This window comes from Haliotis rubra, unplaced genomic scaffold (assembly GCF_003918875.1).
Source record: "Haliotis rubra isolate DU_JTF1 unplaced genomic scaffold, ASM391887v1 Scf36, whole genome shotgun sequence".
Lineage (NCBI taxonomy): Eukaryota > Metazoa > Mollusca > Gastropoda > Lepetellida > Haliotidae > Haliotis > Haliotis rubra.
The window spans coordinates 2,201,857-2,223,853 of record NW_025767035.1 but is presented as its reverse complement, the minus strand read 5'-3'; the positions used below and the strand labels follow the sequence as shown (position 1 = coordinate 2,223,853).

Sequence of the window (21,997 nt, the reverse complement as noted above, 5' to 3'; positions counted from 1 at the left end):
GATAAAAGGGCTGATTTCTTACACTTGGTGTTGTAAGTACCCCAAAGTAAATGATTGTATCATATGTTTGATTTGTTAGTATCTTCCTCTCCCTTTGACATTCAGCTTTGGTCAAAGGCTTGCTCATGTTCAAATATGGAAAAAAATCCACCCTATGAAATCAGCCATAACGGTACATTTTAGTGAGTCCGAAACATGCATGCATGGCATATTCATGGAATTCTACAAAGTCTAGTTCTCGTTCATGTGAACATATCTCATAACTGTCAGAACATTTACTAAAAGTATTGCTAAGTCTAACATAATGTCAAATTGTTCAGTAGTAAGACAATATTGAATGTTTGAGAGCATGTACTGAACCCTGTTTCAAGAATCATACAAAAAGAATGTGTTCATTAACTTACCTTATAATCTAAACCTTCAGAGCAGTTAAACACAACGCACTGTTTTCCCATTGCCTGAAAACAAGATTCATAAGATGATATTATACCATACAAGCAACAACACTGATATAATGATTGAAACAGTAACATAAAAAAATCATTAGTATGATACAATAAATTTTGATTAAAGGATATTTTTGTGAATAAACGTTAACCCAAAGCCTGAAAGCATTGCTTGCCTACCTTTGCCAGATCTTTGACAGTTTCAGTTTTGCCTGTGCCAGCAGGCCCTGCGGGTGACCCCCCGAGGTGTAGATGCAGTGCGCCTGTGAGGGTGAGGTAGCAGCGGTCAGTCAGGGGGGTGATGACCAGACGCGAGGAGCACCCCAGGTACTCGTAGCCATACTGGAATGAGGCATTAGACTGGAGCACCTGGCAGTTGTTGGTCTGCTCGTCCCACTCATACCGTAGTTGTCTGGAAATACAGTGGAGGTTAGGACAGGAAATACAGCAGAGGTTAGGACAGGAAATACAGAAGAGGTTAGGACAGGAAATACAGCAGAGGTTAGGACAGGAAATACAGCAGAGGTTAGGACAGGAAATACAGCAGAAGGTTAGGACAGGAAAAACAGCAGAGGTTAGGACGGGAAATACAGCAGAGGTTAGGACAGGAAATACAGCAGAGGTTAGGACAGGAAATACAGCAGAGGTTAGGAGAGGAAATACAGCGGAGGTTAGGACAGGAAATACAGTGGAGGTTAGGACAGGAAATACAGTGGAGGTTAGGACAGGAAATACAGTGGAGGTTAGGAGAGGAAATACAGAAGAGGTTAGGACAGGAAATACAGCAGAGGTTAGGACAGGAAAGACAGCAGAGGTTAGGACATGAAAGACAGCAGAGGTTAGGACAGGAAATACAGCAGAAGGTTAGGACAGGAAATACAGCAGAGGTTAGGACAGGATATACAGCAGAGGTTAGGACAGGAGGAGATATTGCAATTAGGGACCAACCACTTCTTGTGCATCTTCCCAAGGCAAAGTTGCCACTGGTCTATATGTTACAGTCATTGCAACATTGCAGGGGGATTTCGAGATGGACCAACTTGGGGAATTAAACCCGAAGTCTTTGCATGACAAACTAATACCTTAACTGCTAGGCTACCTCAGCTGGTGATACAAAATGCATGATTCAGAGTTTGAACACAGATGGTCCTGGAGGAAGTTTTCTCTTATAGTATTTCAACTTAGGAATCCCCTAAAGAATAATTGACTCTCACACTCAACTTCAAACACTTCTATCTGAAGCAGATGACAGAACACAACATGGTATTTGTCAGGAAGAGTCAACATTTTGTCCGCTTAGTTATCCCTCAGCTCTAATACAACCACACATCATCCTGGACCAAATGACAGATGTTCAGAATCAAACCCAGGTATTTGTCAAGAAGAGTCACCACTTTATATAATCACTATCCCTACAACTTGAGTACAACCACACAGTCAACAATCTGAAATAGATCAACTGTATCCTGTACCTCTTCCATTCAAAGTCATCCTTCTTAACAACTTTGCTGTTGATGATGTTGTTGATGATGTCCCTGTTGTGCACGGTGATGGTGAGGAGGGCTTCCATGCTGTTCCTCTGGAAGGACAGTAAGTTGGTGAGCACAAGGCCAGCCAGCTTGTTCAGGAAGTCCACCATGCGGTCCCTTGTCTGTACCAGCGCTGTCTTCACATCTCTTTGGTCGAAGCAGCGGGACACCTCTTTGTTGAACATGATCTGAGTCTGGATAGAGAGATGTTCATCACCAAATATTATTCTTGTTTTTTACGTCAGCATTTCACCTCTGTACCAAAAATCATATTTGTACTTGAAGATTTATAGATTTTGACTAAAAGGACAAAAGATGATAAGGACCTTTTTAAGCATTCTGTGGAATGACAAAATTAAAAGAGGCTTTGATTAAGAAAATGCAATTTCTCAGTTACATGAGCAATATTCATTATGCCTACATTCCCAAAGTGTTCATTACATAAATTTCACAGTTGAGAAGGGTGAACAAGTGTAGATTACAGAGTGGGAGGACAAATGGTAACACAACCTACAGTGACCAACACCTGGTCTGGATAGTCGAGAAATCACAGTAACACACTGCAGTGAGGACTGCCTGATCTGGATGTTCAAGGACCAATCTACCACAGTGAGGACCACCTGGCCTGTGTGTTTGATGACCAACCTACCACAGTGAGGACCACCTGGCCTGTGTGTTTGATGACCAACCTACCACAGTGACGACTGCCTGATCTGGATGTTCAAGGAGCAACCTACCACAGTGAGGACCATCCGGCCTGTGTGTTTGATGACCAACCTACCACAGTAAGGACCACCTGGCCTGTGTGTTTGAGGACCCAGGGTAACACAACCTACCACAGTAAGGACCACCTGGCCTGTGTGTTTGAGGACCCAGGGTAACACAACCTACCACAGTAAGGACCACCTGGCCTGTGTGTTTGAGGACCCAGGGTAACACAACCTACCACAGTGAGGACCACCTGGCCTGTGTGTTTGAGAAACCACGGTAACACAACCTACAACAGTGAGGACCACCTGGCCTGTGTGTTTGAGGACCCAGGGTAACACAACTTACCACAGTAAGGACCACCTGGCCTGTGTGTTTGAGGACCCACGCTAACATAACCTACCACAGTGAGGACCACCTGGCCTGTGTGTTTGAGGACCCACGCTAACATAACTTACCACAGTAAGGACCACCTGGCCTGTGTGTTTGATGACCCACGCTAACATAACCTACCACAGTAAGGACCACCTGGCCTGTGTGTTTGATGACCCACGCTAACATAACCTATCACAGTAAGGACCACCTGGCCTGTGTGTCTGAGGACCCACGCTAACATAACTTACCACAGTAAGGACCACCTGGCCTGTGTGTGTGAGGACCCAGGCTAACATAACCTATCACAGTAGGACCACCTGGCCTGTGTGTATGATGACCCAGGGTAACACAACTTACCACAGTAAGGACCACCTGGCCTGTGTGTTTGATGACCCAGGGTAACACAACCTACCACAGTAAGGACCACCTGGCCTGTGTGTTTGATGACACACACTAACACAACCTACCACAGTAAGGACCACCTGGCCTGTGTGTTTGAGGACCCACGCTAACATAACCTATCACAGTAAGGACCACCTGGCCTGTGTGTATGATGACCCAGGGTAACACAACTTACCACAGTAAGGACCACCTGGCCTGTGTGTTTGATGACCCAGGGTAACACAACCTACCACAGTAAGGACCACCTGGCCTGTGTGTTTGATGACCCAGGGTAACACAACTTACCACAGTAAGGACCACCTGGCCTGTGTGTTTGATGACCCACGCTAACACAACCTACCACAGTAAGGACCACCTGGCCTGTGTGTTTGATGACCCAGGGTAACACAACCTACCACAGTAAGGACCACCTGGCCTGTGTGTTTGAGGACCCACGCTAACATAACCTATCACAGTAAGGACCACCTGGCCTGTGTGTTTGATGACCCAGGGTAACACAACCTACGCTAACATAACCTATCACAGTAAGGACCACCTGGCCTGTGTGTTTGATGACCCACGCTAACATAACTTACCACAGTACCACCTACCACAGTAAGGACCACCTGGCCTGTGTGTTTGAGCCCACGCTAACATGTGTTTGAGGACCACCTGCCTGTGTGTGAGTGAGGACCAGGGTAACACAACCTACCACAGTGAGGACCACCTGGCCTGTGTGTTTGATGACCCAGCTAACACAACCTACCACTGGCCTGTGTGTTTGATGACCCAGGGTAACATAACCTACCACAGTAAGGACCACCTGGCCTGTGTGTTTGAGGACCCACAGTAAGGACCACCTGGCCTGTGTGTTTGATGACCCACGCTAACATAACCTATGTAAGGACCACCTGGCCTGTGTGTTTGATGACCCACGCTAACATAACTTACCACAGTAAGGACCACCTGGCCTGTGTGTTTGAGGACCCACGCTTACATAACCTACCACAGTAAGGACCACCTGGCCTGTGCGTTTGAGGACCCACGCTAACACAACCACCTACCACCTGGCCTGTGTGTAGTACCCAGGACCACCTGGCCTGTGTGTTGAGGACCCAGGGTAACACAACCTACCACAGTGAGGACCACCTGGCCTGTGTGTTTGAGGACCCAAGGTAACACAACCTACCACAGTAAGGACCACCTGGCCTGTGTGTTTGAGAAACCACGGTAACACAACCTACCACAGTGAGGACCACCTGGCCTGTGTGTTTGATGACCCACGCTAACACAACCTACCACAGTAAGGACCACCTGGCTTGTGTGATTGAAGACCCACCATAGCACAACTTACCACAGTAAGGACCACCTGGCCTGTGTGTTTGAGAACCCACTCCTGTAAGTCAATACCAATCCAGTCTGACAACCCAAGTTTCAGATGCCTGTGGAAGAAAATATGGTGATAATACATTTCCCATTGTGGCTTTCAGTACTCAAATATCATTCTGTCTGAGATCTGGCTAATCTACTAAACATGACTCTGTATCCAGACCTCATGTTGTTAGGTGATCAAATGTGATCAAAAACAATTCTACTTGAATCAAATTGTATAAAATATATGAAATGTTCAAAAAGAATCAAAGTGTCTTTGCACCTGTGGAGCCTTTCTACAACATTGTTCTTCTTTGTATATCTGATCTGCAGAAATTCTGCTGGATTCGAACAAACTTTTGCATATTTGCGTATTTACATTGTATCATCAGCAACTTAGTCCGTCAAGCTCTTTATCACTACATAGGTTCCAATCCACAGAGTGTCCTTTGTGCTACAACTATCATAACTACAATACTTTAACAAAGAACTATTATTTGCAGAGCTAAGACAGGAAGGAAACTGAGAAAGGAAACTGAAGAAGGAAACTGAAGTTGTAATACATAATAATAATAAGTCATCTTCTATAGTGCACAGTCTCCAAACACCAAGTGATCGCTTTATCAGAATCTGATTATTATTACCCCGGATAACCTGTTAGGCGCTAGAAGGTTATAGTCATGTCAGGTTATAGTCATAACCAGGTATCCATTTTCTGCTGGGTGAACTGAGGCAATTTTTAACAAACTCACTTGCCTGAGGTGAGACCACGTGTATCACATTTGTTTCGTTGTGGGGCAGGACTGAAGTCCTAGAAACTCTCAGAAGTCATTCGTTCATTGACATCAGATGTTACTTACTTTTTGACAGTCTCAAACATGCCTGCCTCCACCGTCCCTAGCCATTGCTCTACTGGTCCTCGCGCCCTCACGTTCCTGGGAACAGATCAATGTCATCAGCAAGATGGACAACAAGATATCATATTTTCATGACGAAGACACTCGATTCCAGTCAAAGGTACATGTGTTTAAATAGTGAGAGACACAGTGAGCTGCATGCAGTTTACAACAGTATAACATTTTTATCACACTGTTAAAGTCTAATGTAGACACTTGGACTTGGTGCTGCATCTTGCATCAGAACCAGAGCCTGGCACAGAAAAGAGAGGCTACCCTGTCAAGTGAAAGTTGAAATGCTGTTTAGCATTTAGGATATGGCTGAAGTGGCCATGTTGGTAATGTTATTATAAAATGTGGACCACTGTAAGTGGTCTGTACACAGTCTTGGTAGAAAAGTCCAGGGGTCGATATCATGAGCAACATCCCACCGTGGAGATACACATGACGTGACATCAATCAGATCACTCAGTCTGACCACACATCTCAATTAAACTCTTTCAGCAATTACTGATTTTAAGATGGTTATCTTTGTGCCAAGAAAGAGCAAACACTTTTTCTTAATTTCATGAAAACGACCTTGCTGCTTCTTCATTTATTGGACAAACTGTGGACCTACCTCGGCATAGCTATAGTTTCTCCCTCCCAGGAAATGATCCTCTTAACAGTTGGCGGTTGTCGTGGCAACTGGCGAATGTCCAGCTGTTTGATGTTGCCAAAACACTTGCCAAGGTGAGGCTGCAAACGATTGTCATAATAAAGAATGCCCCAAACCATGATGTCCATGCAACAGATTAGCATTGGAACATCATGTGGTGATCCTATTACATTACAGTATTAAACAACTATATTGATTGATGCATGATTAGTATGACACCACAAAACAGCACATTAAATAGGAAAATGTGTTGCAAAAGCTCAAAACAGGCTGATGTAATAAAATCAACATTTGTTTCTCTCAACATCTATAAACCTTGATATATTTCATTTACACTTCCATATGTATACAACTTGATAGGTAAATATGAAGTGATATTCAAAGTTCATAAATAGGTGATAATAATTTAAATGCTTTCTCATGTCAAAGACTTGTAAAAAACAACCAAAAGTGCAATTCAATTTACTTGGTGTTTGAAAAGGGTTCCTACTTATAAGAGAGTTTATTAAGAGCGACATCTGACGTCGGCAACACAAAAAACCCTCTGCACCAATTACAGGAGGAGGAAAATGAAAACCTAGGTAAAGGCAGTTCTCCTTTCACAAAATCAAAGCTTTCCTGATGTAAATTGTAGAAGGTACTAGTATACTGCAGTCTAGCTAACAGTACATCTAGGGAGGAGGGTGTTACCTGAACAGCATTGGGGTCCTTGGACTGTGCCAGGATGTCCAGGAGCTCATCGTTACTGAGGAAGTAGAACCTGGGGAACACCAGTCTCTTGGTCTCCAGGTAATCCTGTATACAGACAACGTCAGCTGGGCTACAGACTCACCTCAATCAGTTATATCATGAAAATATCAGCTTTATGCACTGGGAGTGCTCGTAGTGTGCCGCTCACAAACCAGGGATCAGAATCAAGGCAAATATCAGTTGAACCCATGACAACATGGTCAAGGGATGCAACTCTGCACTGCCTATTGTGACACATTCAATCACTGGAAAACCCTTGATTTTAGTCAGGATGTAATACACGGTGAAAACTGAGAAAATCAGATCTATGACATATATCCCATCCATCTTGGGGCACATGCATCAACATGGTTATACAGACAATAGTAAATAACATTTGAAACATAACATGGCCGACATAAAGAACATGACTGCAAGGTGCCTTACTGATCACTAGATGCACATTTCCTTTTTTTCAAAAAGTTTTCCCCATGTATCATATAATCAAATAGTAATCAAGCTCCCAACTGGCAGTGTGTGACTACTGTGTACCTCCAAACACTTGTGAATCTTCTCCAGGTTGGCGTTGGCAGACGTCAGTGTTTCCAAGGTTCCAGGAGCAATGGCTGACTTGAGAGCATTGGGTCGATCCTCTACACGGCGCATGATGTCCTTCCAGGCCTTGTCCACCTGGGTGAACAGCTTGAACTCACTAGGCAGTTGTCTACAACACACCAGGTTCATGTTCTTCAAATATAATTGTGCAAAAAAAGTATAACAAAAATACTGAGAAAAACATGTTCCAACACACTTCTTAAAGCTTATTGATACAAAATCTCAAAAATAAAGTAGGAAATACATTCACACAGTAAATCAACCTAAATCTGGGATGTCACCCAACAACCAACAGCTCTTGAGAAAAACGACAGCACATATACAAAATCTCAAAAATAAAGTAGGAAATACATTCACACAGTAAATCAACCTAAATCTGGGATGTCACCCAACAACCAACAGCTCTTGAGAAAAACGACAGCACATAATTTCCAACACCAAAAATGGGCTTCACTTATTGTACCCATGTTGGCAAATGAATGTGGGCCTTTAAATCATGAGACAAGGCATCAACCATGATGCAAACTTCCCCCCTGCCCTGTATAACAAGATCATGAGTTTCCAAATGTACTATCAACTGCTGACCTCTGTATGTCTGGGGTACTGAAGATCTGCTCCAGGTACAGCCAGTTGCGCTGACAGTTGAGCCACTCATCCAGTGTGCGGGAGAACACCTGTAACTTCCGCTCCCATTCCTCCACTTGTGCCTGTACAATACAGGTGCATCAAGCATAACACTTTAGTACATCATGGGCACATTAAACCATAATACAAGAAAGTTTTAATTGCAGAAACAACCCCCGCCAATCTGTTGTCAGGTTATAAATGAGCCATAGATAACAATAAACAAGTCATTCCAGATAGTAAATCATCTGTTTTGGATTGGCGACTTCCGGCTCTGGTTCCATGATGCATTTATTAAAAAAACTGAAAATTGTTGCCTAACAACTGGATTTCTATTTATTTGCTATTGATTGATATATTTGCAAAGAAATACAGAAGAAGGTAGATGATGAAGATGGTGATAATGATGATGATGATGGTGATAAGGATGATAAGGATGATGATGATGATTCAAACATTTTTAACAATATACAAAAACTAAGCATTGGATAAATACAACCTCAGTGTTGCAATCTGTCCTCACCTTGATAGGTCCGACATATCGGGATCCACGGATTGTTCCCACGGTAACCTGACTCTCTTCAAGCTGGGCCATGATGTCATCTGCCCCTGCGATGATGATGGTGTCTCGACCAGCATGAGGCAAGAGACGGAAATCTGTGTTCTGCCACAAGTCGATGATCTACGAGAGACACAAGGAAGTTGATGAGTCATCATTTACTTAGAATCTGCTGTTGATAGTAACATATGAGGTTTAGTTATTGTCTGGAGAAAGTTTACAATCTACTACGAATTACAAATGTATGAATTAATCACCCAAGCCATAGTGAGGAACATTTGAAATATAAACATAAGGGACAGATAATCTGAAATTCTGAGTGGGTTACCTAATACATTTCAATATGCAAAGTCAGAATTTTGAAAAGTTAAGTTAATTGAACAAAATACTAAGTTATGAAATTGGCCTTGAGTTCAGGTAACATGTAAATTACCCAAAAAGGGGGCTGTGCACTCCCCATCTTGAAGTGTATGTGTTACCAATGGATTATTTTTGTAACAACAATTTCTTTGTTTACTGATGACCAAATAACATATCAGCTGTCAACACATGAGATGTGAAATTTTCAGTGAACAATTATGAACGATTTATGACATCACCAACAGCTAGTTACAATACATTGATAGGATGCCACATTGTTGTGATTGCAGTACGATATGAGTCAGGATAACTGCACATTATGAAACCCAGGAATGGTAGCATGCATTAACCAATCAGCATCAAGCAAAACAACCCAGTGACATTTCTCACTATGATTTCCCCAAATGACTTCCCCCCCCTAACAAGGGATGAGTTCCTCACTTTCTGCAGCATCAGCTCCAAGGTAGCCTCATTACTGGCTGTAGTTGAGATGTCCTGGATCTTCTCCTTGTGCTTGAATATCTGTAGAAACAGCCTCACACATCACAATGAACCATATAAATGCATGCAACAAAGTTTCAAAGCCACAAACAACATTTAAGTTAAAACTGAGGGAACACAATTTTCTTTGTGGAAGCTGACAGCTGATCTAGCTTCAATCAGTATGTGTCATCACAACAAGCATCAGTAATGTCAACATCCTGTACATCAACCCCTTCAATTGTATAAACTCAAATACCCTTCATGTATATATTTCCCCTTGTGCATAATGTTGTGTATCACTTGCTTGATAACGGTGCAGGGCGGTGGGGTAGTCTAGTGGATAAAGCGTTGGATCGTCACACCGAAGACCTAGGTTCGAATCCCCACATGGGTACAATGAGTGAAGCCCATTTCTGGTGTCCCCCGCCGTGATATTGCTGGAATATTGCTAAAAGCGGCGTAAAACCAAACTCAGTCAGTTGATAACGGTGTTAGGATGTTCACAGGTCGCATCTATTGCAATTAAGAATTTGTCTACCCATCAAATGTGTTCCTCTAAATCATAACTGTATTGCTTACATTCATATCTAGCAGGTTGCCCAGTGTGAAGGACTTGTCCCTAACGATGACTTTGTTGATGATCTTCTCTATGATCTCCCAGTGCCTGGCTCGGAGGGACGGGTTGCGGAGACTGGTGATCACAGGCATGCCTTGCTTGAAGTCCATCACCTTCTCCTTGAGACGAGGCAACACCTCATTGTGGGGGAGCCCTGTAGGGGAACATTTAGGGTCAGTGTCAACTATCTTCAGGCAAAACCTAACCTGCTTAAACTTCACGTTTTTAATTTTCAATAAATGTCAAGATTAATTTCAAACAAAAGTTATAAATTTTTTTCACTTGATTCAAAGAGTAAACACATAATGCAGCAGCCACATTAAGGGAGATTTCTAAAAATCTCCAAAATCTGCAATTATCAATCGTTGTAAACCAATTTTCGAATCCTGAGGGCAGTTTCTTGATTCCCACCTTTGTCTAGCATGTACACAGTCTGTGTGAACTTGTTGACATTCTTCTGTAGAGACTCCACATGGATGGAGTCGAATGACGTCGACGTCCACTCATCCAGCAGCTTGGTCCACTCCTCCAGGGACTGCCACAGTAGCCGTCTCAGTGTCAGGTCTCGCTCGATCTCAGACAGGTCAGCCTGGATCTCCTGGGCACTTTCATCGGACTTCTTGTCCATCAACATGTACTCCCTGACAATGAGAATAGTTTCAACACTGTCATGACTGATGCGAGTCCACAACATTTAGGTTCTGTATTTCCTGTAGGTTTTACAGGGTACAGTTTATCTTGGTTATTGTTCTTATATGTTTTTCTTATGAACAGAATGCAGAAGTTCAAGTCAACGACACTAAGGGCTAACATTGTCTTAGATTAACAATATGTTCCAAGAAAATTGCTTGTGTTTGTTTCCTCGGCTTCTTTTTGAAAATGACCTCTCTTGGCAATTATGAGTTTACCACTTATGATACACAGAAAAACTAGTACAAAACTAAATGACTGTCAAAGCTTTAAAGGTCAGTAAAGTAGTAAAGTAAATTGACCCGTGTATTTTAGAGGTGATGTCTAGACTGAACACAAAATTGGCCTCAGTTATTCAAAGGTGCATATGTTTCTCTATTGAACAAATTTCCAATGGTTGAGACTCCAATGCTCCACTCTCCCCATCCCAATCATACCATAGACAAGGTTCATCACATATTTTGATGGTTTCTACACGAGGTGCATAATACACTGTGTTTTATCACAGACAGAGATATCGAGAAACAATGTTCACTACATTTGCACTTACTCGCCAAGGAACCTGTTCTTGGCCTGTGACAGTGAACTGCCAAATCTCTCCTGATAGCTGGCGTAGCTGCGAGCTCTCACCGACAGGTTCTGTACCTCGTCCTGCAGGAAGCGGATGGTCTCCAGCGCTGTCACAGCCATTGTATCGGCATGCAGCAGTTCAGGATCCCGCACCCGATTCTTCAGGTCCATCAGTTTGGACCTGATGTTGATAATCAGGGAGTCCAGGTCAGAACTGAATTTCCTGATATTATCGTCCTTCTTGGCTTCACAGTACAGAATTGTGGACTGAAAATAATGGCAGACAGAATGGTAACCATGTTAACCAGGTCACATGTTACTACCATCTGAGAATTACTCTTCATCTAAGTCCCAACAGCATACATGGCAAGTATTTCCTGAATGGAAGCTATTCTACTCAATAAACAAATCACAACATTAGGCCACTATAAATTATGCATACGATTCATCCAAAATATTAAAAAATATTTGTGCAGTGGGAGGCATTTTACTTTTCATTGATTATACTTGTTAAAATTAAACAAGTACATAAACTGTCGATAAATATGATTCACTAAAACTTGGGTTATCGTTATGACTGTGTACTGGTACTTGATGTATTGTACAAAAAAGGAAATGTGCTTGATGGCTTTCTTTGTCCATAGGTACTTGGGGACAATAAAAGAATGTGAGACACTTAGCCAAAGTTGAGTGTACACAACCATGACGTGGTTTATCATCTACACGTCTACATGAGACTTTGGAAATTTTTAACCCTTGTGTCTTTTAAAGCTACTATTTTCATTTTTTTGTTATAAAATGAACAGGATATGATAAAGAAGTTATCACAAATGGCCATCTTGGCTTAATACGAGCTTAGTGATGATGAATGACAAATCTAATAACAATCTCCTCTTGACTTTCTTGGCTATATATATATCAGTGATCTGCACTTACTTTCAGATGCTGGAAGCTGGGCCCCAGGGTCTGATACAGAGCAAGGTCTTCAGGTTCAATGACAACATAGTAATCTTTGGCAATAGTGAACAGTTTGTTGACAATGTTGAACTCCTTCTCTAGAGCCGCCAGTTCGTTAGACATCCGACCCAGGAAGGACAGATGGTCCACAAACTCCTCCACCGATGCTGGCGGCTTGTCCAGTCGACTTGATGCTCCCTGTAAATCATCAGGCATAATTATTTCTTGTGAGGAAGTCGAGTTTATGTACTCAAAGGGAACTCAAAGGTACGAGGTCATGGGTTGTAAGCTGCCAGACCAGTGATCAGAAATCATGATTTTCTGGGATTCAAATCACTGACCAATACAGTAATAATAAAACTACTTTCAGTATCTTGCTTACTGGCACAAGAGTTGTCACATAGCTGGAATATTGTTCAGTTCAGTGACAAACTAGAAACAGACAAATCAGGGGAATAACAAATGTTTATGGGTCTACAACATGAAGCCCTTAATTCTGATATACATTGGTTGTATATAAATGTTAGGTAGTGTCAGTATTGTTGTATGTATAGAGTAAAGATTGTTTTGTATCAAAGTTTCCGAGTTTTTGCAGACAGCATACTGGGGGTCCCCTTTAATTTCATCCCTTCTGTTTAAAAAAAGCTGTCGCCATTCATCATAATAAATACAACATTTTGTCATCTGTTCCCATACTAACTAATACACTACCTTTATGATGGAGAGTAGGTCTTCATTGCGTTTGTTGGCTGTGACTGGCAGCCGTTTGTGTATGACGTCAATGATCTTCTGGGGATAGGGCAGACAGGAGTTAAAGTAGTCTGTGATGGACACCTGGATCATGGAGATGCGCCGGTTCAGGATCATATACTTCATCCTTGTCACCTGGACAGAAACATAATTGTCATATGCTGCAACATAAGTGAAACATTATGACACAGTGAGACAGCGTAGATACAAATTTTAGTAAATGAGCTATTGACTAAAAGATCACAGTGGGACCTCAACTTATAAAGAGAGAAATCTCAAATTTGAGACAACATTTCATGAAAAAGGTATTTAATTGCGCATTTAGATGTAAATTAAATTTTCTGATTCACTCATATTGTATGACCTAATAATTATTGTAAACCATGTGTCAAAAAATGACTTTATACTTTTAAATGCTTTTCTAAGAGTGAGTGAGTTAGTGAGTTTAGTTTTACGCCGCTTTTAGCAATATTCCAGCAATATCACGGCAGGGGACACCAGAAATGGGCTTAACACATTGTACCCATGTGGGGATTCGAACCCGGGTCTTCGGCGTGACAAGCGAACGCTTTAACCACTAGGCTACCCCACCATCCGCTATTCTAAGAAAACATTGGAGGTAGCTCAAGTATATTCAGTAATATGGAATTGTATTTAATTAGAGAGGTATTAAATTATTATTAAATATGTTTTAACTGTATATGCATTCATTTTCCACATACAATGCACCCTTTAATAATGAACCCATCTATAGAAAAATGTATACATCCTTTAATACAGTATTCATTTCATTAACCATTTGGTAAAGTGAAGTGAAGCCAAGCTGACCAGCTGGTACATTATTGGTATATCCATAGTACCTACACAACAAAGACATTTAGGCCTTAACATATGATTAGCCCTGAGCAAGCATTGATAGCCAGTTGTGAAGAAGTGTCTTACCATCTCTGTGTGTGCTGCCAGCACATGGTTGAACTCCTCAGTTGACCAGTTCCTCTTGGCCATTGACTCCTCCACATCCATAGACCGAGACTGGTCCACCATTGTACAAAACTGGACATAGTTCTAGAAAGAAATATTCACATCATCAAAGAAAACAAAATCAAATGTTAAAAATTCAAACCATATATAAAAATGGAATTAATCAGGCATGGACCAGGCTAACCTGTGACTGATTGGGGTACAAAGGCATGCAATACAGCAAATCACCAAGGATAATCACTAATCCATCAAGACATCTGGTAGGAAAACTATAACCTGGATTCCTGTAGGGTATTCTCAGTACATTTATATGGACATTTTCAGAAATAGGTCATAAAGTCTGTGTAGATTTGTGTTCCAGCTCTGAAATAGCCATCTCAGTAATATGTCTATGTAGGGTATAAGAGTTCCAACAATTGTAAAACTGGGACTGCTTTGCCAAATGAGGTCAAGGGTATTACCGTGGAGAACTGCTTGACCAGCTCCAACTCCATGTGGACATAGGATGAGATCTCGGCCAGCATCTTCTGGTACTTGGGATCATCCCGAAGTAGAAGGTCAATGTCCGGCCAAGGCATCTGTAGCTCTCTTCTCTCTTCTTCCTCTTCCTCATCAAACCTGAGCCGTAGGTCATGTTTGGGAGGAGAGTAGAAGACAGCTAGCTTTGGTTCTCGTAACATTGGGACTACTTTTGCTGTGAAGAAAATATGGGCGAGCATGTAAAGTGTACGAAAGCACTAAGTCTTATTTGACAGGTTGAACTGATTCTTATAACCTTTTCTGTGAAAGTTTAGTGGAAGAAAAACACAAAACACTCAGTAATATTCCTGCTGTATAACATCAGCCTGTGAAAATATCAAGAATGGTTCCAAACTGCTATAATAAAGTCACCGCAAGATGGGGATATTTAACGAGTCACAACTGACAAGTTCAGTGACACCAACTGTTTTATTTATTTGCCTTGCCTGACATACTGTTACCTGGAATGCTCAATGCTAGGTAAGAAATCAAGACTGTACATTTTCTAATTGAATCTACTGCATATTGCATCTAATACAAGAACAATTGCTACTCTGTGAACAGGTAAGTAATGTCAATTTCCTTAGCAATTATTGACCTAGCTAAACATACCACACAACATTGTGATGCCAAATAAAATAATATCATTTTCAGACACACACGTTTACAACTATTCACATTCACCTTTCTTTTTGCCTACACTGCTAACAAAACATCATTTATACATGATTCATTCTTTCAAACAACTTACCAACGGTGTTTTCAAAGCCAGTTATGAGGTCGAAGACACTGGTCTTAAAGTCCATCTCAGTAGGTGACAGGCTGACATAAGATGTAGATAGATCTTGTCGGGGAGAGGAGTCTCTGAAACATTAATATGTAGAAACCATATTCACATAAGGCAGTCATAATTACTGACCGGTAGCTTTGGACACAGCTACAGTGAAGCCCCGTTAGTCCGGACTCCGATAATGCGGATGTCTCGCCTCCCGGACGATTTTAGCTCGTTACCAATCTATGCCTATTTAATTTGCCTCGATAATCCGGAAATTCGGCTTCCGGAACCGGACGGTAAGTAGCTGTAACCAATCAGTAAAATAAACAGTAAATTGCTTCACAGTCCGGACGCTGTAAGTCGTGTTCACGAACCATAACAAATTATTCATGTGATGAATTCAATGAGGAAGGTTAAACGAACACAAACAACAATGAAAGACTTTTTGCTATGACTATAGATTATTGTTGTGCTTGCTATTCATTGTTTTATAAGCTTAACATTAAATGCTTATTTGTTTTATCCAGATTCGTGTCGTTTTTGTAATAGTAAGGGAAGCAACTCTTGCTTGAACTTGGGTCTTGATTCAGTAGTCCGGACTATCCGCAATCCGGACGAATTTGCTGAGAAACGCAACCGTCTGGATTAACGAGGCTTCACTGTATATATACTTACAAACAGTATTGAAACATCATACTTCCAGATATAACTACATGTATAAACATACATGTGTATATATAACTGTTTACTGTTATTTTATATACTTCACTAGTATAGTGTAGTGTAAACATAGCCACTTACTTCAGGCAACTGTTCTAAGCTAAATTTTGCAAAATATTCCATACTGTTTAAAGGTACTGTTCACACATAAACTGATGTATTGTAAAACAAATTTGTAACGTTGAAAAGATTATTGTCATGAGTTCCATAAATGATAAAAATCAGTGAAAATTGGCGAATTCTTAACAAAACTTTACACCAAAACGCAGCTGTTCACATGCATGATATTTGCACATGCTTTTCAGCAATTTGATGCATGATCCTCGTGCATAAGGTTTGAAGTTGAATCCCCCAAGTTAGTGGCAAAATCAATCTTCGATGTAACCATATATATATATATATGCATAACATATAGTGAGTGGTTTAAGTGAGTCTAAACCTATAATGGGAAGTATATATAACCCAGCACACAGCAATATGGTTTTGTGACAACAGCCTGTAAACAATTGAGTCTGGATGAATCAAACAAGTGAGTGATATTATAAGCATTGCCTGATGCCTTTGGGGGTCAGGAAAACAATTTTCATAATTAATTTAGAAGAAGCTGACCCTTCACTACCATTTCCGGTGAGAAGGCTAGGGTCTACATAACATTTAGCAACATTCCAGCCATGTAAACTGTGCCATTGTACAAAACCATCTTAGCTCTAAGGTGATCGTAACTCCCATATTTTAACATGGACTTGCTACAACCATAGCACTAAGGCTGTTTTGTAGAATGGCACCATGAGCCAGAAGTCATCATACATCAATACCTACGATCAGATATCATGTGATACCGTAACATTTACTGAGTGTGGGGAAGGCCTTATCACGTGATACCAGATCCTGATACCTTTCCGACAATTACCATAATGAAGCACTGTAATGCATTCAGTTCATTACATGTTCCTTATGCTAAACTGTTGCTAAACTTAAGAGTGAATAACTTTCATTATCCCCACTTTCAGGGGAGATAAGGGATGGTTACAGTTGATTATGGATTTTAACATATAATTTGAGCATTATTCAATAATAACATAAAGCTCCTTGTTTACTTTCTTTACAAGAGTTAATAAACTTGAGTACATCTGAGAGTAGTGTTCCCCTGCTACTCACTTGACTTCCTCTTTGTAGGCAAATCTGTTCCTAGTGGGGTCCTCCTCCTCCTCCTCTGAGTAGTGCTGGTCCTCCTCATCAGACCCACTCAGGTAGTCACTCTCGCTCTCTGCACACAACACATACATCATAGTCACTTCATGTTATAGCTGGCTCTGCTTGGAACAGTACTGATATATTGTGTGGCTTGTCATAAGGGAAGGAAGTTTAAAGTGATATAGATCTTGGCTCCAAAATCATCATCGATGTGAATCTTGGATTCAGACCCCTGATTAGTGGATCATGCCATCAGTATTGTTTACAGTGAGTGAGTGAGTGAGTGAGTGAGTGAGTGAGTGAGTGAGTGAGAGTGTGTGAGTGAGTGAGTGAGTGAGTGAGTGAGTGAGTGAGTGAGTGAGTGAGTGAGTGAGTGAGTGAGTAAGTGAGGTTTTACAAAGCTTTTAGCATTACTCCAGCATTTGGAGACTACAAATTGTACCCATGTGGAGAATCGAACCCAGGTCTTCACCATGACAAGCGAACACTTTAACCATTAGGCTACCCCACCTCCCCTAGTATTGGTAACATAAGAGCATAAGAGCGTTTCTTTCCTCATGTAGCTATTTACCAGAGATAGGATCCTCATCAGGAAACTTGACAATCTTCTTTTTGACAGCTTTCTCGTCTCTGTTGAAACTGCTGCTTCGCCTGCCTTGTGGGCTACGGATGTGATGTCGTGGAGAGCTCTGTCTCCGTGTAGACTGTCCAGTGGATGGTTTGGGGACGTTGAGGACAAGGGAGACATGGAACACAGGGGCCACAATCTCCTCCACTATCTCCTTGTGCTTCAGTTCCTCCAGGACCTGATAGACATACATGACACATGAAAGAGACATCTAGCTTGACAGATGTTTTAGGCTATAAGAGCTAATATTTCAGAAATTTCCAAAAATCATAAGCAATCAAAACATCATCATTAATAAAGGTTTAATTCCTTTGAAGAGACTTTCAGTTAGGTATTTGTCGGTTTACATTATGGATTATGTTCTACAATGATAAATACCAAGGAATTGTTTGTTGGACACTAAGATCCATTTGTTTGATAGAAAATTGTTTTGAGTCCTGTTTAAATAAAACAAAGATAAAAATAGCCTTTCAATCAAATTGCATTGTTATTTTATGATTGAATCAATCATCATTTTTTCAGTAAGGGCACCCTAAAACAAAATGTTCAATCTTGAGTCTTTCAGTTTGATTAAGTATGATGATTCCTGCCACATACAGTGTTATGTTTTTAAGACCCACCCTTAATCTCACTGGCCCCTCCCCTATAATATATGACCCACCCTTAACCTCACTGGCCCCTACCCTATAATATATGACCATTAAACATAAATACCTACGCATACCTTGACAACAGTCCTCTACTTTTTAGGTACAGTACAAAAAGTAGCAATTAATATTACTGCGATTACCAACAGGAAACTGGCAGCTATAAAACTACAGATCACATATTATAGTGAGTGAATGTGCACAAGCAGTTGAAATAGTGAAACATATATTTTGTGAATGAATCATGTTTATCCTTTCCGAAAAGAGCATCTCAACATAGCTCATGCTTATTGCATTTGACATCCATCTACAAAGCTGCAAGAATGTGCCAAAGGTTAACGAAGACTACAGAATATCTTTAAATATACTCAGTGAATTGTGTACATGTATTTGCAATTTATAGTGAAACATACATCTGATCTAGCAAGGTGGTCATATTGTGAAAACATGCATGTTTACCATGTTTTACAGATACACCAATCTGTAAACAAAAGTAAGTCCATGATATAACTGGCAAATTCTCATGTATAGTTTTTAGATAACACAATGAATACATAATACAACCAAACTTTCAAGATGTTCATAAATGGCCAAAATCTATGTATATGAACCGACACTGGGACTGTTTCTCAGCTGTAATGACCTAGACTGTTATATAAGTAACTAGTTTCACATGTAGTTGTTCTCATCAGACTGACTGTTTCATCCCTTATATAATGTTGGGTACTGGGAGGCCACAGTGACTAGGTGTCAAAGACCTGGTGCCGTTGTACAGAGTGATCTGAGCACTAAGGTGACAGTAACTCCTATACCTTAACATAGACTTAAGGTAGCCTTACCGCTAAGGTGACCGTAACTCCCATAACTTAACATAGTCTTAGCGCTAAGGTGACCGTAACTCCCATACCGTAACATAGTCTTAGCGCTAAGGTGATCGTAACTCCCATACCTTAACATAGTCTTAGCACTAAGGTGACCGTAACTCCCATACCTTAACATAGTCTTAGCGCTAAGGTGACCGTAACTCCCATACTTTAACATAAACTTATGACTGGAGTAGTGCTAAGGCTGCTTTGTACAACAGCACCCAGAGCTGCTATTACAGGAAGTACCCTATGGGCACTGGGATGCACTGGAGGGTCACAGCCCCCGCTGTGTGGGAAACAGTGGGTAACAAATCCTAATGTTCCCAAACCCTTTTAGTTTGGTTGCAGCATAAATACAAGAAAAACAACCATAAAGTCATTTTTACCATATCACTTATTGAATTACATACATTGTATTTACATAACCAAACATTGCCACCAATACTATCTTAAAACAACAGATTTTACATTTCATTCAAGACTGTAGAATGGTCCTAGAACTTCTATGGGCTCTAACACAAGGTTAAAACAGAGTAAAGATATCTCTTTCTGACTAAAAGAGGACATTCAATAGTAAGTATGTGTCTGTTGTTTAACGTAGCACTCAGTCAGCAATATCCCAGCTATATGATGACAACCTGGAAATAATCAGGTCTGGGCCAGACAGTCCTGTGATTAATACTGTGAGCCAATATCCACACCACTGGGGTATGATGGCATGCGCATTACCTCTTGGTTGCCTCTTACAACCAGTATAGGTTGCTGGGGAACTGTTCTATACTAGAATCCCATTGGTACATTTGATGGTGAAGAGGTTGGTGCAAATTCTGACCTGGTCAATGTCAGGTGGTCCTGTTTCCTCCTCTGGTTGGTCAAAGTCGTACTGGGGGATGATATAGCCACTCTTGGTCACTTCCACTGGTCGGGCGGATGTCTTTGGAGTAAGGTTGGACTCGACTGATATTCGTCTGAAGGTTAGAGGTTAATGAAAATAAAACAATTCAAGTTCTTTTGAATTTTCTTTACAAAACAATCCACCAAACAAAATTTCAATTTCACACTTAATTAAAAAAAGTTAATACCTCATCCAGTGTTCAAACCTAAGACAGACCCTTCATCACAGCCTGATCACAAATACAGACCCTACCTCACAAACCTTGCAGCCCTTTACCCCACACCATATTTACAAAAACAGACCCTACCTCACAGCCTGTTTACAAATACAGACCCTACATCAGACTGTTTACAAATACAGACCCTACAACACAGCCTGTTTACAAATACAGACCCTACATCACAGCCTGTTTACAAATACAGACCCTACATCACAGCCTGTTTACAAACACAGACCCTACATCACAGCCTGTTTACAAATACAGGCCCTACATCACAGACTGTTTACAAATATAGACCCTACATCACATCCTGTTTACAAATACAGACCCTACATCACAGCCTGTTTACAAATACAGACCCTACATCACAGACTGTTTACAAATACAGACTCTACTACATGGACTGTTTACAAAAAACCAAAAAACAGACCCTACTCCACGGACTCTTTACAAATACAGACCCTACATCACAGCCTGTTTACAAATACAGACCCTACATCACAGCCTGTTTACAAACACAGACCCTACATCACAGCCTGTTTACAAATACAGGCCCTACATCACAGACTGTTTACAAATATAGACCCTACATCACATCCTGTTTACAAATACAGACCCTACATCACAGCCTGTTTACAAATACAGACCCTACATCACAGACTGTTTACAAATACAGACTCTACTACATAGACTGTTTACAAAATAAAAAAAAAAGACCCTACTCCACGGACTCTTTACAAATACAGACCCTACATCACAGCCTGTTTACAAATACAGACCCTACATCACAGACTGTTTACAAATACAGACTCTACTACATGGGCTGTTTACAAAAAAACAAAAAACAGACCCTACCCCACAGACTTTTTACAAATACAGACCCTACATCACAGCCTGTTTACAAATACAGACCCTACATCACAGACTGTTTACAAATACAGACCCTACATCACAGCCTGTTTACAAATACAGACCCTACATCACAGCCTGTTTACAAATACAGACTCTACTACATGGACTGTTTACAAAAAAAACAAAAAACTGACCCTACCCCACGGACTCTTTACAAATACAGACCCTACCTCACAGCCTGTTTACAAATACAGACCCTACATCACAGCCTGTTTACAAATACAGACCCTACATCACAGCCTGTTTACAAATACAGACTCTACTACATGGACTGTTTACAAAAAAACAAAAAACAGACCCTACCCCACGGACTCTTTACAAAT

At 41.0% G+C, this 21,997-nt stretch overlaps 1 protein-coding gene across 1 annotated transcript in view; it reads right to left on the bottom strand.

Moving 5' to 3' along the window:
* The window catches only part of LOC124285411 (dynein axonemal heavy chain 6-like), a 102,217-nt gene that overhangs the window by 60,940 nt on the left and 19,280 nt on the right, over window positions 1-21,997 (bottom strand). Inside the window, exons 15-36 of the mRNA XM_046721635.1 lie at window positions 20,480-20,615; window positions 18,078-18,312; window positions 17,471-17,579; window positions 15,569-15,681; window positions 14,760-14,992; window positions 14,260-14,382; window positions 13,279-13,452; window positions 12,547-12,765; window positions 11,591-11,877; window positions 10,762-10,991; window positions 10,314-10,504; window positions 9,693-9,773; window positions 8,856-9,014; window positions 8,294-8,415; window positions 7,646-7,817; window positions 7,055-7,159; window positions 6,326-6,444; window positions 5,671-5,745; window positions 4,794-4,881; window positions 1,919-2,169; window positions 627-858; window positions 405-458 (exon numbers count right to left, since the gene is read on the bottom strand). Of these exons, the coding sequence (XP_046577591.1) occupies window positions 405-458; window positions 627-858; window positions 1,919-2,169; window positions 4,794-4,881; window positions 5,671-5,745; window positions 6,326-6,444; window positions 7,055-7,159; window positions 7,646-7,817; window positions 8,294-8,415; window positions 8,856-9,014; window positions 9,693-9,773; window positions 10,314-10,504; window positions 10,762-10,991; window positions 11,591-11,877; window positions 12,547-12,765; window positions 13,279-13,452; window positions 14,260-14,382; window positions 14,760-14,992; window positions 15,569-15,681; window positions 17,471-17,579; window positions 18,078-18,312; window positions 20,480-20,615 (3,508 nt within the window). The remainder of the gene's footprint in view (window positions 1-404; window positions 459-626; window positions 859-1,918; window positions 2,170-4,793; window positions 4,882-5,670; window positions 5,746-6,325; window positions 6,445-7,054; window positions 7,160-7,645; window positions 7,818-8,293; window positions 8,416-8,855; window positions 9,015-9,692; window positions 9,774-10,313; window positions 10,505-10,761; window positions 10,992-11,590; window positions 11,878-12,546; window positions 12,766-13,278; window positions 13,453-14,259; window positions 14,383-14,759; window positions 14,993-15,568; window positions 15,682-17,470; window positions 17,580-18,077; window positions 18,313-20,479; window positions 20,616-21,997) is intronic.